General features: G+C 37.7%; 2 protein-coding genes and 1 non-coding gene across 3 annotated transcripts in view; 1 reads left to right on the top strand and 2 right to left on the bottom strand.

The window, feature by feature from the left end:
• Positions 1 to 17,686, top strand: part of LOC128261944 (tyrosine-protein kinase Btk29A) — a 47,073-nt gene that overhangs the window by 3,562 nt on the left and 25,825 nt on the right. The window contains exons 3-5 of the mRNA XM_052995914.1: positions 16,438 to 16,533; positions 16,610 to 16,805; positions 17,102 to 17,248. Of these exons, the coding sequence (XP_052851874.1) occupies positions 16,438 to 16,533; positions 16,610 to 16,805; positions 17,102 to 17,248 (439 nt within the window). The remainder of the gene's footprint in view (positions 1 to 16,437; positions 16,534 to 16,609; positions 16,806 to 17,101; positions 17,249 to 17,686) is intronic.
• Positions 205 to 792, bottom strand: LOC128261955 (general odorant-binding protein 28a). The gene has a single exon (XM_052995931.1). It carries the CDS (start codon positions 744 to 746, stop codon positions 309 to 311), a length of 438 nt encoding a protein of 145 aa, XP_052851891.1. The 5' UTR covers positions 747 to 792; the 3' UTR covers positions 205 to 308.
• Positions 9,067 to 9,139, bottom strand: Trnak-uuu (transfer RNA lysine (anticodon UUU)). Its single transcript has one exon. It is a non-coding gene; the product is annotated as a tRNA-Lys (tRNA).

Here is a 17,686-nt window from a genome sequence, read left to right as displayed (position 1 = left end):
ATAAACTCAAATTTTGCAGATAAAATAGTCGGCAAATATAAATAGTGTAGACCAAAAAATCTTTAATTAGTATTCCTTTAGTTATTTAAAAATATTTTGAAATACAGAACAATATTATTTTTCAAGAATTCTGGGCCCACAAAAAACAAATAACTAAAAAACAAATGAAGAACATTTTGCTACAATAAACTGAAAGAGCGGAAGTGATTTTTGGAATACGTTTATTTCATTTGACTTATCGAACTAGGAGGTATATTCGTTTCCAGGGAACGGTGATTGCTTGTCCAGGTCAGTGGTTGTGGAAGGGACTACACAAGTCCGTGTTTGGTTGCCTCGCTCTTGAAACAGGCGCCGTAGCTTTCGGCGGCCTCGCAGTGATCATCCGGCACACTGATGGCAGAACAGGTGTCAGCGATCTCCATGGCCATCTTTAGCTTGGCAGGATCGTTGCCGGTGTACTGCTTGGCCTTCTCCTGTCCGGCTGCCTTATCCATCTTGCCATTGGCGTCCATTACTCCACACTTCTTCATCACACAGGCACGCAGGCACTTGCCAGCATAGGTGGATGCGGGCATCCTCTTGGCCACCTCCTGCATGTCGGCATCGGTGGCACCCACTTCCGGCATACAGGCTTCGGCTGACTCCATGAACTTGGCCATGACCTCCTTCTCGTCAAAACCGTGGACCAGGCCGATGGCCAGAAGGATGGCGGCTGCCACGATGAACAAGATTGGGGAACGCTGCATGTTGTGTGTTGTGTCTGTGGTTGCGGACTGAACTGCCCTCTGCAGATGACACTCACGCTTTTATACCCGCAACAGGAACTCGCTCGGCTGTGAAATAATATGGTAGTACATCGTTTAGCGAACTTTGCAATGGTCGGCTAATTGGCCAAAACGCGATCGTTATTAGATTTTTTCCACTTAATGGAATAGCAAACAAAATCGAGCCGGTCGACGAGCCCAGAGCAATAACTGGTGACCGCCCCCCTGAGACACGCACATCCGCATAACCAGTCGCCGTATATTAACAAGTGTTTCCCAATGTCATCCCAAAACACAATGACTGGATGGGTGCCTTTTAATTATCAGAGCTTTACCATGAAATATCTCTATCATTGTTAATTGAAAATCTGGGGAGGGAACCTCTGAAAAGTTGTATGATAATTTGTAGAGCGCGGTTGATACAAAGCTACAAGATTGTATACCTGGTTACTGAAGGATACGCAGAGAATCTAAATGTCCAAATGCATTATACTGTTTTTTAAAAATAGAAGGATAAATATAGTTTTTTAATAAAAACTTAGAAATGGTTTACTGTTTCAAATTGAATAAAGGTTACAAAAACAAATCATATATTTGCCGAAATTTGAAGATTCTTCCATTAGGACATTTTTAATAAAAATCTTACATTAATGTAAACGATTTGGTTGCATTTAATTACACTCAAAATTAAGTACACAAATTTATTTTACTTTTAAGAACATGCTTGTTACTTCTTAATAGATCTAGCCATGAAGGGATTTGAAAATCAATATAAATGTATTTTAAATTAATTTAAAACTATATGGCTAAAGCTTAAGATCTTTTAGATCTCGTTAACCCAAATCTAGATCTAGATCACAGGTTGCTTTGAATTCAGTTCAAAAAGATCAGTTGTGTTAGGTTAGTCAGTTGAAAGGCTGAGAATACCACGTCTTAAGATTCGAGAGACTGGAAACTGGGAAATGGGAAAAGGATGAATTCAGAAGGGTCGTTTCATTATTCATGTTCAAGTGGGCGTCTCATCTAGTCGTCATGGTTTCGTCATTTATTGCGTCGTTATTGCGGCACCTACCGGCTCGCAATTTTCATCCATCCGCCACCGTGCGGTGAAAGTTACTCTGCTCCGGCAACCGGCTGCTTTCGTTTCAAAACAAATGTCGTTGTCGCAAGTGCCCGCTTTTTCGGTTTGGGAAAAGTCTCCAGGCTCGGTCGGCTTCGGGCATGTGCCATCCAGTCTCCGGCTGGAAACTAACCACTGTGGGGGATGGAAAATACACACACAAATAAGCAGCTGTTAGCCGGCACAATGCCCGAAACCCACCCTCAAAGTCCTTGGGTGTAGACTGGGTTGACTGGGCGTCCTATCCCGTTATGCCGTTCCAATTGGAAGCGGAGTTTCCCTTGAGTTTCCCTCTGAATATCCTGGATGAAGTTCAGTAACCGTGGCAGGAGTTTCAATCCTGGCTTCGTCGCGTGTGGACGTGCGTTAGATTTTCGCTTAATTCATGTACCAACTCGCCGAAAGCTGTAATAATGGTTTTCAATAATAATCCAACTGATATTCGTGACACTTAAACATATATAAAAGTTTATTTAACCATTTTGAAAGTTAGTTATTTGTCATTCATTTAAAAAAAAAAAAACAAACAGTTTTCTAAAGCGCCGGCTGCTACCCTTGAAAATTTGATTGGTTTTCAGCGGAAAAGTGAAACCACCCTTATTTCTCTTATTACTCACTATTTAAACAAATTGTGTTTATGTCAAAAGCAAAAAATAAACCATATAAATGATTGAAAGAGTGCAGCGTAAGCTATAGATTGCCGAAAAGAAACCACCCAAATAAAACATTTAAATCGCAAATCCCTTCCATGGCGTCGTTGGAAAATTTTTTGCGAATCTAACCGAAAGCCACCGAAAAAAAGAGAAGAAAACGCCCCACCCAAGGCAAAAGTTTTTCAAGTGTATCCAGCTGCCTCTGTGTGCGTGAGTGGTGCGTTTGCGTGTGTGTGTGTGCGTGAGTCCCAGCGCTTGTGTTGTTGTTGTTTTCGCTGCTTTTGCCGCACCCCAAAATTTCGAATTTCGTGTGCCTGTGCCTAAATTAAAAGGATTATCCTGACGCCAAAAAAGGACGCATTTGTAGCCCTTGGTAAGCAGCGGGATGTGGAGAAGGATGAACTCCTCTGGGAGAAACTATAATTTTTTATGCCAACTTTGAATATAGTTATTGAATTAGATTATGGGGTTTTGTTCTGGGGATACGCCTAAAATTATGCAATAAATATACATATTACGGTTGATTGAATTTGAAAGGCCTAAGCAACTGTTTCATTGTTTACTTATTATGGAAATGTTATATTAGCAATTCAATTTGAATAAAAATACAAAGATATTGAAACTCATGAAAATAAGAAAGGGTAACCCCAATAACAATGCAAAATCATACAACTTATTTACTTTACTATTTACTTTGTTTCGTTAAAGATGTAAAACAAATCTTAAAAAGTTCTGATTAAGTTTGGTAATGTGGGTAAACAAATTGATAAGCAAACTTCAAATGCAATTAAAATAAAAACTAAAGTGTATAGATTTTCCTTGTCAAATATTATAATAAGGCATTTACTTTGCTTGCACCTCAATTGAACATAAGCTCCTTTCAAAATTAAGGAGACAACCTACAACCGGGTGTCAATCACTCTTGTCACTCTATCCCATTATTTTGCCATTCATTTATTCATTTCACTGGTTTTCCTTTGCCACCACCGCCGCTTTTCTTTTTGTCCTTGCTTTGAGGGCTGCTGCGGTGATCGGGGGTTCGATGAACTCGTGTAGAAAATGTTCATTAATTGATTGATTCGCGGTGGCTTCTTTGTGTGGTCCGATCCCACCACCCCTTTTGGAAAGTTGAATTGAGGATATACCCAGCTGCTTGGTTCCTGCCTTGTAATCCACTGTCCGAGCCAGTCAAGTTTATTGGGGTCAGACCCTTGGACGCAGAGCGTGCTGATTAATGGGTAGCCAGCAACAAGCTGAGCCGTAGCCATCTAGTCATTGCACTCCTACACTAGCAAAAAAAAAAAAACATTCAAAGTGTTTTTATTTTTAAAATTATTTCTCAAAGCTAGTTGCCATTTTAGAGCTATTTCTTTCCATTTTAGACTAAATGTGCTATAAATTTGTAACAAATTGCTTTATTTGAAAAAGAATGCTGTAGAACTTTATTAATTTTTCCAGGGTGTAGCCAATGCAATCCCGCCCAGGCTTCATCATCATCACCACACCACCGTCGTTGTCGTAGTTGTGTCATTAACCTGTCATAAAAATCGCAGCTTGGGCCAGGTCCCAGTTACAGTCGCAGCAGTCCCACGAGTGCTAAAAAATAGTAAAGTGAAGTGAAGTGAAGTGTGTGGGGACCATCCTCTATGGCTCACCGCCGTGGTATGCTAATTGAACCTGGACTTTTTGTTTGCCAACACTTTGCAGTTCTCTACGCTCAACGCTCTCCATGCCAATGCGTTCGTTCTGCTCTCTAATACATTTCGCACAGATTAAGGCTGTAAATAACAATTTTCCAAAAGGAGGCGGGTAGCCATGCAATCCGCGTTAAATAGAAAAATGAACAAGGGGCGAAGTGTGAATAACGAATGTGGGAATGCACTTTCGCGGAGAGTTCTATATATATATATAGAACAATAATGAAATGGAAATAAAGCCAATTTTTGTAAAGAAGTTAGTCTATAATTATGCCAAATAAATTAAACATATATTGAAATATATCTATAAATTGTATGAAGGTACAGCACCTTTAAAATGTATTTGTACGTAAAGTTGGTCCCCACCTTTTAAACGCTCTTCCTATCAATAATAATTTCCTTGGCTTCCTCTGGCTTGATGTATTTATAACTCTGGCAGATAAATATATAATGTGCATACCCTTTACCCATATCTATTTCCGCGCCAATGCCCAATGCCCTTCGGCTAATGGAGGTGCCATCTGCTTGGGCATGAGTTCCTTGCCACCTTGGCTCGTAAATGTAAATGCTGTAAATGCTTTCCCCATTATTGATGTTGGCCTGTGAGAGTGTGCGAGAGGACTAATACTAATCCTGTCCGGTAGCCACTTTGAACATGAACGCTTCTTTGGAGCAAAGAAATATTTTTTTATGACTATTCGGGGAGTTATTTTCCAGCTTTTTACGACTCGCACTTTGGAGTTTGTTGGCCCAGACTAGAGCTGCTGATCAATCTCCCACAATTGTGAGGCATTCTCAATTAGACATTCAAATTTATCACTTTGCCGGTCGCCGCAACCTCTTTCGTATTATTCCTCGCTTTTAAGCCGCTTCGGTGAAGGAGAAATATGTCTCTGGTGGGGATTATTACTCATCGCATGCATTTTAAAATTCTTCACGAATTGACACCTTTGGGAGGCCTCCGTCGAATGGCTTAAAGCTGATTTCGTAGAATTACAAAACCCGCATCGCTCTTTTTCCCCCTCTTTCCAATGCTGACAAATTAGCGAGCGAGGCTGAATGTTTTTTTTTTGTTATTTGTTTGGGTGGTCCCGTTTCCAATCGTTGTCTTTATGCCTTTATAAATCTTCACGCTGCATTTTATTTAACACGAAATTGGCGCCAAAGCCAAAATGTTTTTGATAAGCCTCGTCTTCTGTTGTTTTTATTTTTTGGGTTGGGGGAATCTTGACTCTGACATATGTCGTGTGTTTTTCAGATCCCAAAACGAGCGGATGGCATGACTCTGCCCTCGATTTTATTCCTGAACCTTGGAAGACAACCTGACGTTTTTTGCGGTTGGCAGTTGCAGTTGCAACCGCAGGCTAAATGACTGAAAGGTTTAAGCCTGATTACAATTACTTGTTTAAGATTGATACCCCTTGATTTGTGGGGTATGTTAGCATAATTTGAAATAAGAACAGACAAATAAATTGCAATTAAAATAAAAATATCATATTAATATGTAATATGTGCATAATAACCAATTTAAAAAGTTTATTTTTAAGTAAGTTTTGAACAAAATAGTTTAGTATAATTATACATTTTTTTTTTATTTTTAAAAAATGCGATGTTATATATTAAATGTGTCCTATATTTTCCCATTAGTATAAAATAATATTTGTAATATTATTACATTTGTTACCAACGAGATACAATAGTAATAGACTAACAAAAATATAACTGGGCATTACAAATTCTAAGAAGAAGGAGTAACAAATTCGATAGCCCGCCCCTATGACAGTTGACTTTTATGCTGACTAATTACAAGCTCTTTTCAAGCCATTAACTTGTGTGCATATGCTCGATACATTTCAATTGTGCAGAGACCAAGCCCTTTTCGTAAGCACTTGTAACAATTATGAATCACAATCGAAAAGGTAACACTCGAACTCCGGATTCGAACTGGAACTCGAATCCGAGCATGATAGTAATAAAATTATAAGGAAAACCTGTTGGACAATTGGTGGTCTGCTCGTACATGATTTGCCTATTAACGGATTTCAGACCACGAGATGATTCATGCGATGAATGGAAGAGTTTTGGGTGTTATCCGGCGTGTCTTGAATGCCAAATGAAGGTTTTGCAGCGTCTAATGAGTTGTAAATCCCTGAAGGAAGAGCCCGCGGGTCTAGGAATATACATATATTTGATGTATATATCATACCTTTTGTGCCTGGACTTCAGACGTCGCTTTGTCTGTCTGAGCTTAAGCTTTTCATGCGTCATTATGCTGCCTTGAATGAATCTCCCGCTCTTGTCTATCTCATCCCCATTCGTCCTCCTGTCCCCCTGTCTTCCTTTGTTTTCCTTCGCCCACGAGCGCTGACATTGAGTTATTACATCCAGACGGAGACTCTGCCCTCAAGTTGGCCGTAAAAATAAAGCCCAGTTCCAATCAAGTCGCTCCCACAGCAAGTGAGCCTAAGCCTAAACACCTTTTACGCCTTATTATCGGGCAGAGACAATAAACCATCGTTTAATTGGAATTATGTTCGAAAATAAACGCCTTTCTATGGAAAAACTAAAAGTCTTAAGCGTTTTTATTGGCATTATCGTCTCAGCTATTTCCGCTGTTAATTCAAAGCTCACGAGCCATCGAATCAAATATCCAAAAAGAAAAAAACCGAAACCCCAGAAAAACAAACCGAGCCCCAATAATTAGAAATCAAAGCCGGTTCCATCTAAATGTGTGAGCATGTGTAGGACAGTGCAGCTCGAAAGTATAAATTGTCAATTTTGATTATAATAGAATAGTTTAAAATAAAAGATTTCCTTCAAAATTCTTAATTTATGGCAAGTAGTTTGTACTTTTTAAGATCCAAAAAACTTTATATATAAGCAACACGATTACATGAATTTGTTGTTGTGTCCATGGTTACCTTACAATTTCGAAACGCACTGTATCGGAAAGCGATTCCAAAAACTTGTCTACTTTCGTATTCAATAGTGTTATCATGAGAGATGGTCTGAATGGTCAGACGCAGACCGCAAACTCTGTCCGGGTCTTCGAGTTCCAGATCGTTGAGAGCTCCTCGCTTCCCCCCTTTCCCCTTTCCCCCTTTGTGGTTGATGATTGATCTTATCGCGAGCCGCTCGCCTCGTGAGTCATCATAAAAAACACATATTTTTCTTCTTCAGCAGCAGCAGCCGCAGCAGCAGCGATCGCCATAAGTTGTTAGCTGTTTTGTACTTTATGGCTTTTTGGCGGCAAAATAGGGGCGGCGGTGCGCATAAAGGGGGGGTTAGCTTCATAACTCAATGTGGGTTGTCGTTTTGGTTCTGTTTAAGCTGCGTGCGAGACTTACTTTCCTCATGTTTTTTTTTTGGCCCACACAAAGGCCGTTGCTAAAGTACTATGGAACAAAAAATAGTCTTGGACCTCTAAAAGAGATGTTTCAACTTGTGGGAAAAAATGTAATTACAATAAATTTTCAAAATAATTACTTTTGCAACTGAGTGAACATTTACGACTAGGCAATAAATCATTAACGCAATGAGCTTACAGTTTCATTTGTTGTGTGCCATTTTGCCAAATAAGAAAAGCAACAAAATATATTTAGGTACATATATTTAAAGAAAATTTGATTTAATTTATTAAACTGAATAAATTCTATAGAATTTTTCTATTAGTTAAGCAACAATAGTTTTATTCAATTATAATTCCTAAGAATTTCTTATTATATTTTGTAATGGCAATAAAAAAAAAAATTTCCACTGTTTATTAACCCATTCTTGTTAAAGGCGTAACTGTAAAATCATCAAGCCAATTGTCCAAGCAGTCGTGCAAAAAAAATAATTCACACACTGCCTGAAAAATGTCCAAAATGATAAATGACTTTCGCCGTTCGCCACTTTTGACTCGGCTAATTTCCGCTTCCAGTGCAATTTCGCCAAATCAAAATTCCCTTGAATTTGTCGTGTAAAAGATCCCGATATGAAATGCAGCCAGCCAACTCTTCTCCTGCATGCAGCATAGGAACACATGTAGGCATGGCCAATGATTCAATCTGCTTGGCATCTACCCCATTTCCGGTTTCCATTACAGTTTCCCAGGCAGCTTTTTCACTCGGCATTTGGGCTGGTCACCTCTTGGCTCTTTCTTTTTTCCATTTTTTAGTTTTGGGAGGCGTTTCGCAGTCATCGGTCAGGAATTGGCGCAGACACTGCGCTTCTGTCAGAAGGAGGAGGATTCCAGAGCTTCGACCCAGACAAATTGCCCGGCGGGCGTTGCTTGTGTGCTCTACTGGTTGTATAGGCTCGAGTAACCCGTGATCCAAGCCGAGCTACAGTGTTACTTTTATTAGTGGCTCTAGCCAAACCAAAGGAAGCATATTTTGAAAGTGTTTCCATCTTTATTATAGTCTAACATTTGCTTTTGCATAAAACGTTTTTATTGCATAGTTTTGTAAAATATAAAAAAAAGTAACAAAATTGATCAATTTTAAATTGGTAAATTTAATTAAATTATAAAGAAAAAAAGCTGACCAGAATAAATAAATGTCCTAGCCCAAATAATCGTAAGCGTTGGGTTCAGAGACAGTGTCCAAGGCTTAAGCATTTGATATGGCTAATGATAGTTCGTTATATCGAGGTTCTCCTTTAAATCCAAGCTAACCAACCAACTGACCGCCCTCTTCCTGCCCTAATTATGCTGTTGCACATGCAGTTTTATGAATGAATCACAGCCTCCGGCTCTTTCCCACGCGATTTAATTGAATGAAAATTTGTATAAAAATATTTTTGCCGGCGTTGAAAAAAAATTTGTTAAATTAAAAAAAAAAAAATTGGATCGCCCGAGCAGGGACTTGAACCCTGGACCCTTGGATTAAAAGTCCAATGCTCTACCGACTGAGCTACCCGGGCACATGGCAACAGGGTCGCTTAAAACCGAATAAGAGCGAAGCGTGCGAAACTGAAGAGAGAACATTTCTGACGCGGCTCTCGTTCTGTGCTCTCTCAAAGTAAAATGTTCTGACTAAAGTGTGTTCCCAAACAGTTTAGCAATTCGCCAATTCAAGTTGCTTGTTCTAAATTTGCCAATTCAAGTTGCTTGTTCTAAATATAAACTCTATGATTATTTGTAATTTCATTTTGTACATTTGTAGTTTGACGTGGGTGTGTTTTATACACATTTATATGTAAATTGAATTGATTCTAGTGCTTGCAATATATATTTTACATTACAATTTTTTAAAATACATTATAAAAAAACATTTTGTTTTTTAATTATTAAGAATAAAAGTGTTTTTTTTTAGGATATAAAATAAAGACAAACCAGGTAGGTTGTTTTTGCTTGTTTTACCTAAATGTATATAAATAATGTATAGCAGGCCTTATCTTGTCTTTTGAGAAAACTTGGCAAGCAAATGTTTTGAGATAAAAATAACCCAAAAATGAAAAATTATCAAAGCTGCATTCTTGTTTATTGAAAAAATTATATTTTTAGGTCATAAGTTATATATTATAGGTTAACAATATTTTCACACAAATAGGATTATAATTTCGGGACTTGCTTATCAAAATTAACTTACGTAATTAAAAACCATTGTGATATATTATGAAATCAAATAATCAAATACTCCAACTATAAAAGCTGTAACTAAAATTTTCAATGATAATTAAGTACTAAATTAAAAGAGTATGAAAATCCTCCGCTACAAAGTGAATAAATGTAATATGCATAGGAATTTTGTAGAATTGCTTTTTCAGTAATATGTATTTAATATGAAGAGGCTTTAACAAAAAGCGATGCTATGAAATTGGAAAAAAATGTTCCGTCTCGAATCGAATTTGTAAATTAATCCGATTTGTTGTTGATATACCAATTAGAGTTCCCATTCAGGACAGATGGAAATGTAGAAGAACTACAGTGAACGACCTCCGCAACGTTTCGCTGATGCCTTGTGAATGGGATGCGGCTGGAGAAATGCATTTATCAAAACATAAAAATAAACACGAATTGCTTCAGAAATAGACAAAGGGCACTGAGACCAAATGTTTCCCTCAAAAGATCGGAGGAAGGAGTGTGTATATATTTAAACAGCTAGCCAAGCAGACGAAAATGCCTGGGCGTAGGGGTATACTACTTCGACATCGGCTTTTCCTTCTTTTTCACAGCTGTCAAAGAAATACTCTTTCCTCTGGCATGTAATTACTTGATATTGGGTAGATTTCAAGGGATAGGAATTTTGGGATACGGTTTTCTTCGGATCCACTCGCTGCTGACCTTATGACTGACAATTTCCTCGGCACATTTATCTCTTCTGCTCCCCTGCTATCGCACTTTGTTCCCCACTCACTTTTCAATTATTCCTCTTTCTTTGTCTCCGCGGCAGACAAGTTTTCCATATGTGTGTTTGCTTAATACGTTTTAAGCGCTTTTTAAGCGTTCAAGTCACGATTTTCATATTTATAGAGGTGGGATGGAAAAGCGAGGGGATGGGATCGCTGATTGATCAGCTATATATATGCATGTGGATGTACAAGCTCTTCTTGATGCCTATCTGAATTCGATTTTTCTTCTCTGCTCCGTTGTTGTCTCTTCTTTTCTATAAATTTAATTAATAGGCTTGTGCTGTGCAAGCCAACTTTGAACTTTGTCTTATCGTTAATTACATCGCCAACGCTTTTTCGTTTTTCCCAAGATTTCCTCTGGTATTTCTTTCTTTCTGCGACCCAATGATGGATCACTCCCATGTGTAGGGGAATTCCAACGAAATCGCAGTTCATGCTTTGATGGCTTTTCTCAGGACGCAAGCGGAAAATTATAGTTTTTGTTAAGAACTAGAGACCAAAAAAAAAAAAAAAAACAAATCAAAGTAAAAGATAAACAAATAATGCATAAGTTGACCGTTTCTTATTTTTTAATAACATGTTTTGTGCAATATTATCTTGTGTTTTCATATTTATATATAATATATTGTTATACTATTCATAACTATTATGTTAAACACTATTTTTAAAATTTTTTACACAATCAAAAATTTGCGTAGCTATAATTTATGAGGTGTACGTTTTGAGTTTAAGAACTACCCTCGTATGTTTTACAATTTCTCATTAATTAATTAAATTAATTTAATAATACTGAAAGTAATAACGAATTTAATGAAATAAAGTATTATGCTATTCATAACTTAACATAATGTAAAACACTATTTCAAAATTTTTCCCACAATCCGAAAATGCATAGCCATAACTTTTTATGAGGTGTACGTTTTGAGTTTAAGAACTTTGGCTTTGATGCAAATTTAGCGATAAAAATACGCAGCGGAAGTGGTGTTCTTCTGTTGACAGGAAGAGGCGAAGACAGCCTAGATGAACTGGGAGTGATTTAGCAGAAATTACCCACACTAAAATTAATTACTTCAGCTTGACCAGAACATTCCAGCCAACCAACCATGTCCTTTTGATGGCTGGGAACCAACACCGAAAGAGCAGCGAAAACAACTAAAATTATGCATAGGAAAATTTTCGTTTTCATTGGAAAAATGCATAAATTTTCCACTGCCAGCCAAAGGCAAATGAAACAACGGCTGTCTTTGTTTACATTCTTCTTTTAACTGAAATTTATCGCTCTACGCCGCTCCTACGCGTGAAATTGTAATAATTATAGTCAAGAAAAAAAAAACCGGGGAAATTGAAAAACCATTACGCCGGAGCATTTTGTACGTTTGTACATTTGGTTTTCTCTTTATTACAGTTATAATTTATTTGAGGCGATTTTTCAATCGCACTCCACATGCGGTCAGTTCAAGAAGCACTCCCTCCCAGTTGCAATCAATCATGGGAATTGTCAGGGGGTTCCCCCATCTCCCATCTCCAATCTCCATAGTTTCCCCTCGATCAATCGAAGGGAACATATGTACACTTCTTTCCCGATTCGTTACGCAGCTCAAAGTCGAACCGAAATGGCATTTTAACATGCCACATGAGGCAGTTTGGTTTTCATTAATCAACATTGTAAAGGTTTTACTCTTGAACTTTGAGGATGCACTTGAGTGGGTGATATGGATAAAGAGTGGGAGGGAATACACTTACTGTTCAATAGAGTGCATCTAGCGTTATAATCGTGTTTTTATCAATATAATTTTAAGAGCACTTACGGGTTGCCATCGTGGGAATAAGCATTTTAAAGAGTGTTCTAGCTATTGTTAGATAATTCCTATTTTAGTTACATGGGAAAAATTTCCAATGGTTGAAAATTTAGCATTAAAAGTATTAAAAACTTAACTGAAACATTAAGAATGTTGCAAAAAAATATATAAAATATAAATACATTTTATTAACTTCACTTTGTAATATAAATGTTCAAAGATAATTAATACAAAGGATGAATTTAAAAAAATTAATAAAGCTTCAATATCACTTTGTGTTTATTGAAAAATGAAGCAATATTCATAAAATTTGCTTGTACTTTTAATTGCATTTTCTTCACTTACTCTCTTCATCTATTTTTCAATTATCGTTTTATTTTCCATGCTTTATCTTTCTGCTAACCCACTCCACTTTGACCCTCTGCAATGGCAATTTTCACTTAATCGTTTCGCCTTTATGCTGCTTGTACTCAATTTTCCGGGACTTTTGTTGCGTTTTCCATCGCTGGCTCCCCTATTTTTCATTTTCTTTTCGTTTTGTATTTTTGTATATTTTTTTTTGCCTACCTGAGGTGCAGTTTGCTTTGACAGCTCTCTCAATTATGCACAGGTGATTGCCGTGCCATTAGGACGCTCTTTTCCTTTCCCTGCTCGTTTTTCCCCTTCAAAATAGAATTAAATAAGGATACACACTGGTGTGCCCTTACAGGTGCGTTTCATGTTTCAACCTGTTGTCCTTTTTAGCATATTGTGTTACTTTTGGTCCCTTGCCTCCTTTTCATTCACTTGCTTCCGGAAATTCCTTTGCCATTTGAGAGTGCAGCAGAAAAAGTAAGAAAAGGTATATTTTTCATCGCATTAATTATGCAAGAAAAATAAGTTTTAACAAGCAGAGAATAATTAAGTAAAACATTCCCATGTCAAAGGCATTTCCTACTGTCACATAGAATTAGTCCCAAGGAAGTTTTCTTTGTGTTCTATCCACAGTTTGTTTGTTTAAACAACTTTCGACACCCAAAACCCAGTCTTTAACCTTTCCATTTCCATATTCATTCTCCGGTTTTATGGTTTTTGTTTTTGGCTTGGGGCAATTTCAGAGAGGTTCGAAACCGAAACTGCATTTGGTTAATCAGTTTGATTAATGTTGCCCTAATTGACTTTCACTTGGTGGAGTTTCATTTCTTTCGGGCCTTTCCATTTCGTTTAATGAGGGTATATAACTTTTAAGCAGAATTTAGCCAACCAGTTTTACAGGGTATTCTCACTTTTCTTTTTCCATTTTTAGTCAAAGGAAATTTCCATTCGAGTTTCAAAGATCTCGATTTAATTGCCGGCAATTTTTAGCTCGTTTTCTCTGTGAACCACCAGTGGCAGCTGCATCTCCATTTCGCTTATTGATGCCACATGTCGGGACATATGCTGAACATTTGCGCAACCTTTAGATATAGATACATTTGTATCTGCCAGTTCGTCGACCTTTTCTCAAAGGGGAAGGCAGAACTTTGTCCGCTGATATCAAAGCAGAAACCATAACTAGCCGTCATACTCTTTTCGCAGTTATGTAGTTCTACTTTTCATTTCTACATCCATTTCGGTTCAGTTCAGTTCAGTTGGCTATTCACGAGAAAGTGGCACGACATGTTCCTCTTTCCACCTCCTGCCACCTCCTGCCACCTCCTGCCACCGAAACCTCCTCGTCTGAGCCAACTTGGCGTGTTCAGGAAGCATCGTCTGGCTGGCGGGGCGAACTAAACAGAAACTGGGTTGAATTCGGCTGACAGACGCCGGATGTCATCTAGCTGTCGGACTATTTTCCTAGCCTCCTCCTTCTTTTCCGCTCCATGCTCTCCAATTGATGGTGCTATTCACTGCAAGTTTGGTTGCCGCGGGGGGGAAGGAACTACATTAGCTAATAAAGCAGAAGTTAGTTTTTAGAAAAATTTGGGTTTTTATTAAAAAAAGTTTAGATATTAAAACAACATCTCAAACATTTTGCCTTATATACCTAAATGATTAATGGAACATTTTTCCTTATTTGGCAAAACTTTCTTGTATTATTAGGCATCCCCTCAAATCCTATATACCCACTTTTAAATTAAAATACCAGGGTAGGCATATCATTCACGTACCCTGACAGGCTTAATAAACTCAGTTAACTGGATGCCGAAAAATGTGCGCCATTTAAATACGTATCGCTCCTTTTTTCGGCATCGTCCTGGCATTCCACTTGACGGCACTTGAGCAACGTCGTCATCGTCATCGTCATCGTCATCGTCATCGTCCTTTTTTTTTTGTTTTTTGGCCAGGGGTAAAATTTGCACGTGTGCCGACACTTGACTGAAACTTTGGAGGGGATAAGGTATTAAGGAGAGAAGAGGTTCCCCTCCCGGCAAAGACGGTGCAACAATTGGGGAAGACCTTAAAGCGCTGCCAGCTCAATTAAGTAAACGTAATTGGCCTAATTGACTCAGACGGCCAACAAAGGCTGCTGCCATCCCATCTAAGACATAACTTTCGGGGCGTGAGTGAGGTGGGTATTCTGTTGTGGAACACACAGGCAGTTCGGAGAGTGAAATTTTAAGACCAACAGATAAGCACGTTGTTGGCTGTCGGGTTAGCTTTTGGCCCCGACTTATCGCAGCAACCCAGAAAAAAAAAGATCTATCCAAACACAAAGTGAGGCAACCAACAACAGACGCAACATAAAAACCTCATCAACGACAGCGTTGACACAAAGACCTCAAATAAACAAGCAGCAATTTCAAATAAGAAAAAAATAAAAACAAAAGCTTTACGGAAAAAACATTAAGAAAAAGGGGAGGGTAAAGAAAAAAAACAGAAACTGAAATTCAAGAAAAGAAATTGAACTTCCTTCTTGGGTTTTCGAGACTTGAAGTTGATAAAGAAGTACAGAGAGACAAATAGTAAATATATACGATTAAAGTTGAGTAAATTGATAGATCAAAATACCATACCTTTTTTACGAAAAAGTCTATGTGATATATGTATGCTCATTTTTAAAGGTCTAAAATGTTAAAAAATAAAAGAAACAAATATATCTTTTAATAATTTTATAGTAGGTAAATTCCCTTTTTCTTTGTGTACATAAAACTTGTGCATAAAAAGTCAAAACCTATTTGGGTTAAGCCAAAAGCTAAGCGGTGGGAGGTAAAAAGAGGAACGAGTGGATAAGGCGGAACCATGAGCCAGCAGAAAATCAAATTCAACTTCAAATTCTTAATGAAAATGAAAATAAAAATGTGTGTGTGAGTGTGGCAGGAAAAGCCAACTTGGCGGCCAATTGAGAATTGAAATTGAAACTCGCACTCCACTCGAAAATGAGCAGGAAAATCCACAAGACGATCCGTTAAATTGGCGCTGCTAATGTGTGAGGTTGTGCGATGAGTGGGAAAAGATGATAATGCCGACGAACATGAGGCTGCTAATGGGTCCGATGATGATGATTGAAGAAGCTAATTTAAAGAGGGTATGCTGTAATGGAAAGTCTGCTGCTCGAAGTGGTTTTTATTCATTTGTAGAAAACAAAAAACACATTTCCGTATTCGTTGAGGAATTTAATTAAAAAGAATTGGAGCAGAACTACAATTTTAATCGATTTGTATAGTTTACAACGAACGATTTTATTAGTGAATTCGATACGTTTGGAAGTAAATCCAATTTAACTTCATTTATTTTAAATTGATTATAATTGGAAGAAATTTTATTAAATTCTATGGAAAAGAATTGGATATACCTATAATAAAAAGGCTAACAGTTTTTTTTTACATTTTTATTGATAAATCATATAAGTATCAATTTAATATGTATTTAATGTAATGTATTTTAAATGAATATTCTGGAGTAGTATGAAAATCATTGTTCATGCTTTTATTTCTCAATTATAAAAGAGATTTAATATATTTTGGATAATAACCGTTAAGGCCACCAATCGATTGCCATTTCCTTTCCCCAAAATGTAAAATAAACGGTTTTGTTTTGTGCCCTGTATTTAGATTGGTTTATCAAAAACTTGATTTCGACTTTCCCATCTATCTGTTTCACTTTCAGCGGAGACGCGAACGCGGTCGCATTCATTTGAAGGGCGTTCGCCTGGTGGAGGAGGCGACGGTCAGCGGTGAGGGCGGCGATCCCTTTGCACCGGATGTGAGTAGCCAGAAATCGTTGAGAAAATAAATCGCAGAGTTTCATTAACAAACGTTCGAAATCCTCCTCCAACCAGGGTTATCCGTTCCAAGTGGGCTACTGTGAGATCTCTTCGTCGGCGAATTCGCAGCAGTTGGAGGACGGCAACGGGGGCGGAATCGGAGTCGCAGTCGAGGGCCAACAGAGTGGACGAGCGGTGCCACAGTACACACTCTACGTGATCGCCAACAGCGAAAAGGAGCGCAGCGAGTGGATCCGCGCCATCCGCCAAGGTGAGCCCCTTTGACTCGATCGATGGTGATGACCCAAAAAGAAAACATGGGAGAAGAACTGCAGCTGTTTTTGGCCAGATCAATTGAAATCGATAACAAAAAGCAGCCGCATTGAGTAAATGATATACCTGAAAATTAGGAAACAAAAAGACAACAAGTATTAATTGGCTAAAAGGGCAGATGAATCTATTTTCAATGACATGCCTCTGAACCCCTATGAAACTTTATAGATATTCATTAAACCCAAAGAATCCCTAAGTAACTATCTTAACTTCTATTATTGACTCCCCTTTCAGTTTGTGAGGATAGTAACACGCCAAAATCGTACCGCTACCATCCAGGATTGTGGTCTGGAAAAAAGTGGAGTTGCTGCAAGGGATTATCTCGAACAACCTTTGGTTGCAGAGCTGCCGCCCATTGGCGTGAGGCCAACAATAATCCAAGTAAGTACTCATGATTTTTTTAAAAACTCAGGTTATATAAAGAAAAAAACTGAATGTTTGGTTTAAAGAACTGTAAATATATAAGCACTATCTTTTTAAGTTTCATTTCTTTACCAAAGAGTCTTAAACTGTAGCCTGAGGATTTATTTTTAAGCCACAAGTTTTATTTTAATACTTTCGTGGTGTTATCTTATAAATAAATTTTGCATACCTAATAGTTTAAAATTCATGCAACAATAGTTTAGTTCCTATGGCTATTTTTTTTTGGGTATACTATTTAGGCTACTAAAAAAAGAATAAAATAAATTAAAGTTTAAGTGAGTTGCCATAATTTTTTAATAAACTTGTGTTACATAATCATGTTATAAATAGAAAAGGCTTTTATAAAATCAATTGAAACTATTCTTTAAAAATATACTTTTTATTTAATGTTCATGT

Source organism: Drosophila gunungcola, unplaced genomic scaffold (assembly GCF_025200985.1).
Source record: "Drosophila gunungcola strain Sukarami unplaced genomic scaffold, Dgunungcola_SK_2 000001F, whole genome shotgun sequence".
Lineage (NCBI taxonomy): Eukaryota > Metazoa > Arthropoda > Insecta > Diptera > Drosophilidae > Drosophila > Drosophila gunungcola.
This window is presented reverse-complemented; position numbering and strand designations above follow the sequence as displayed.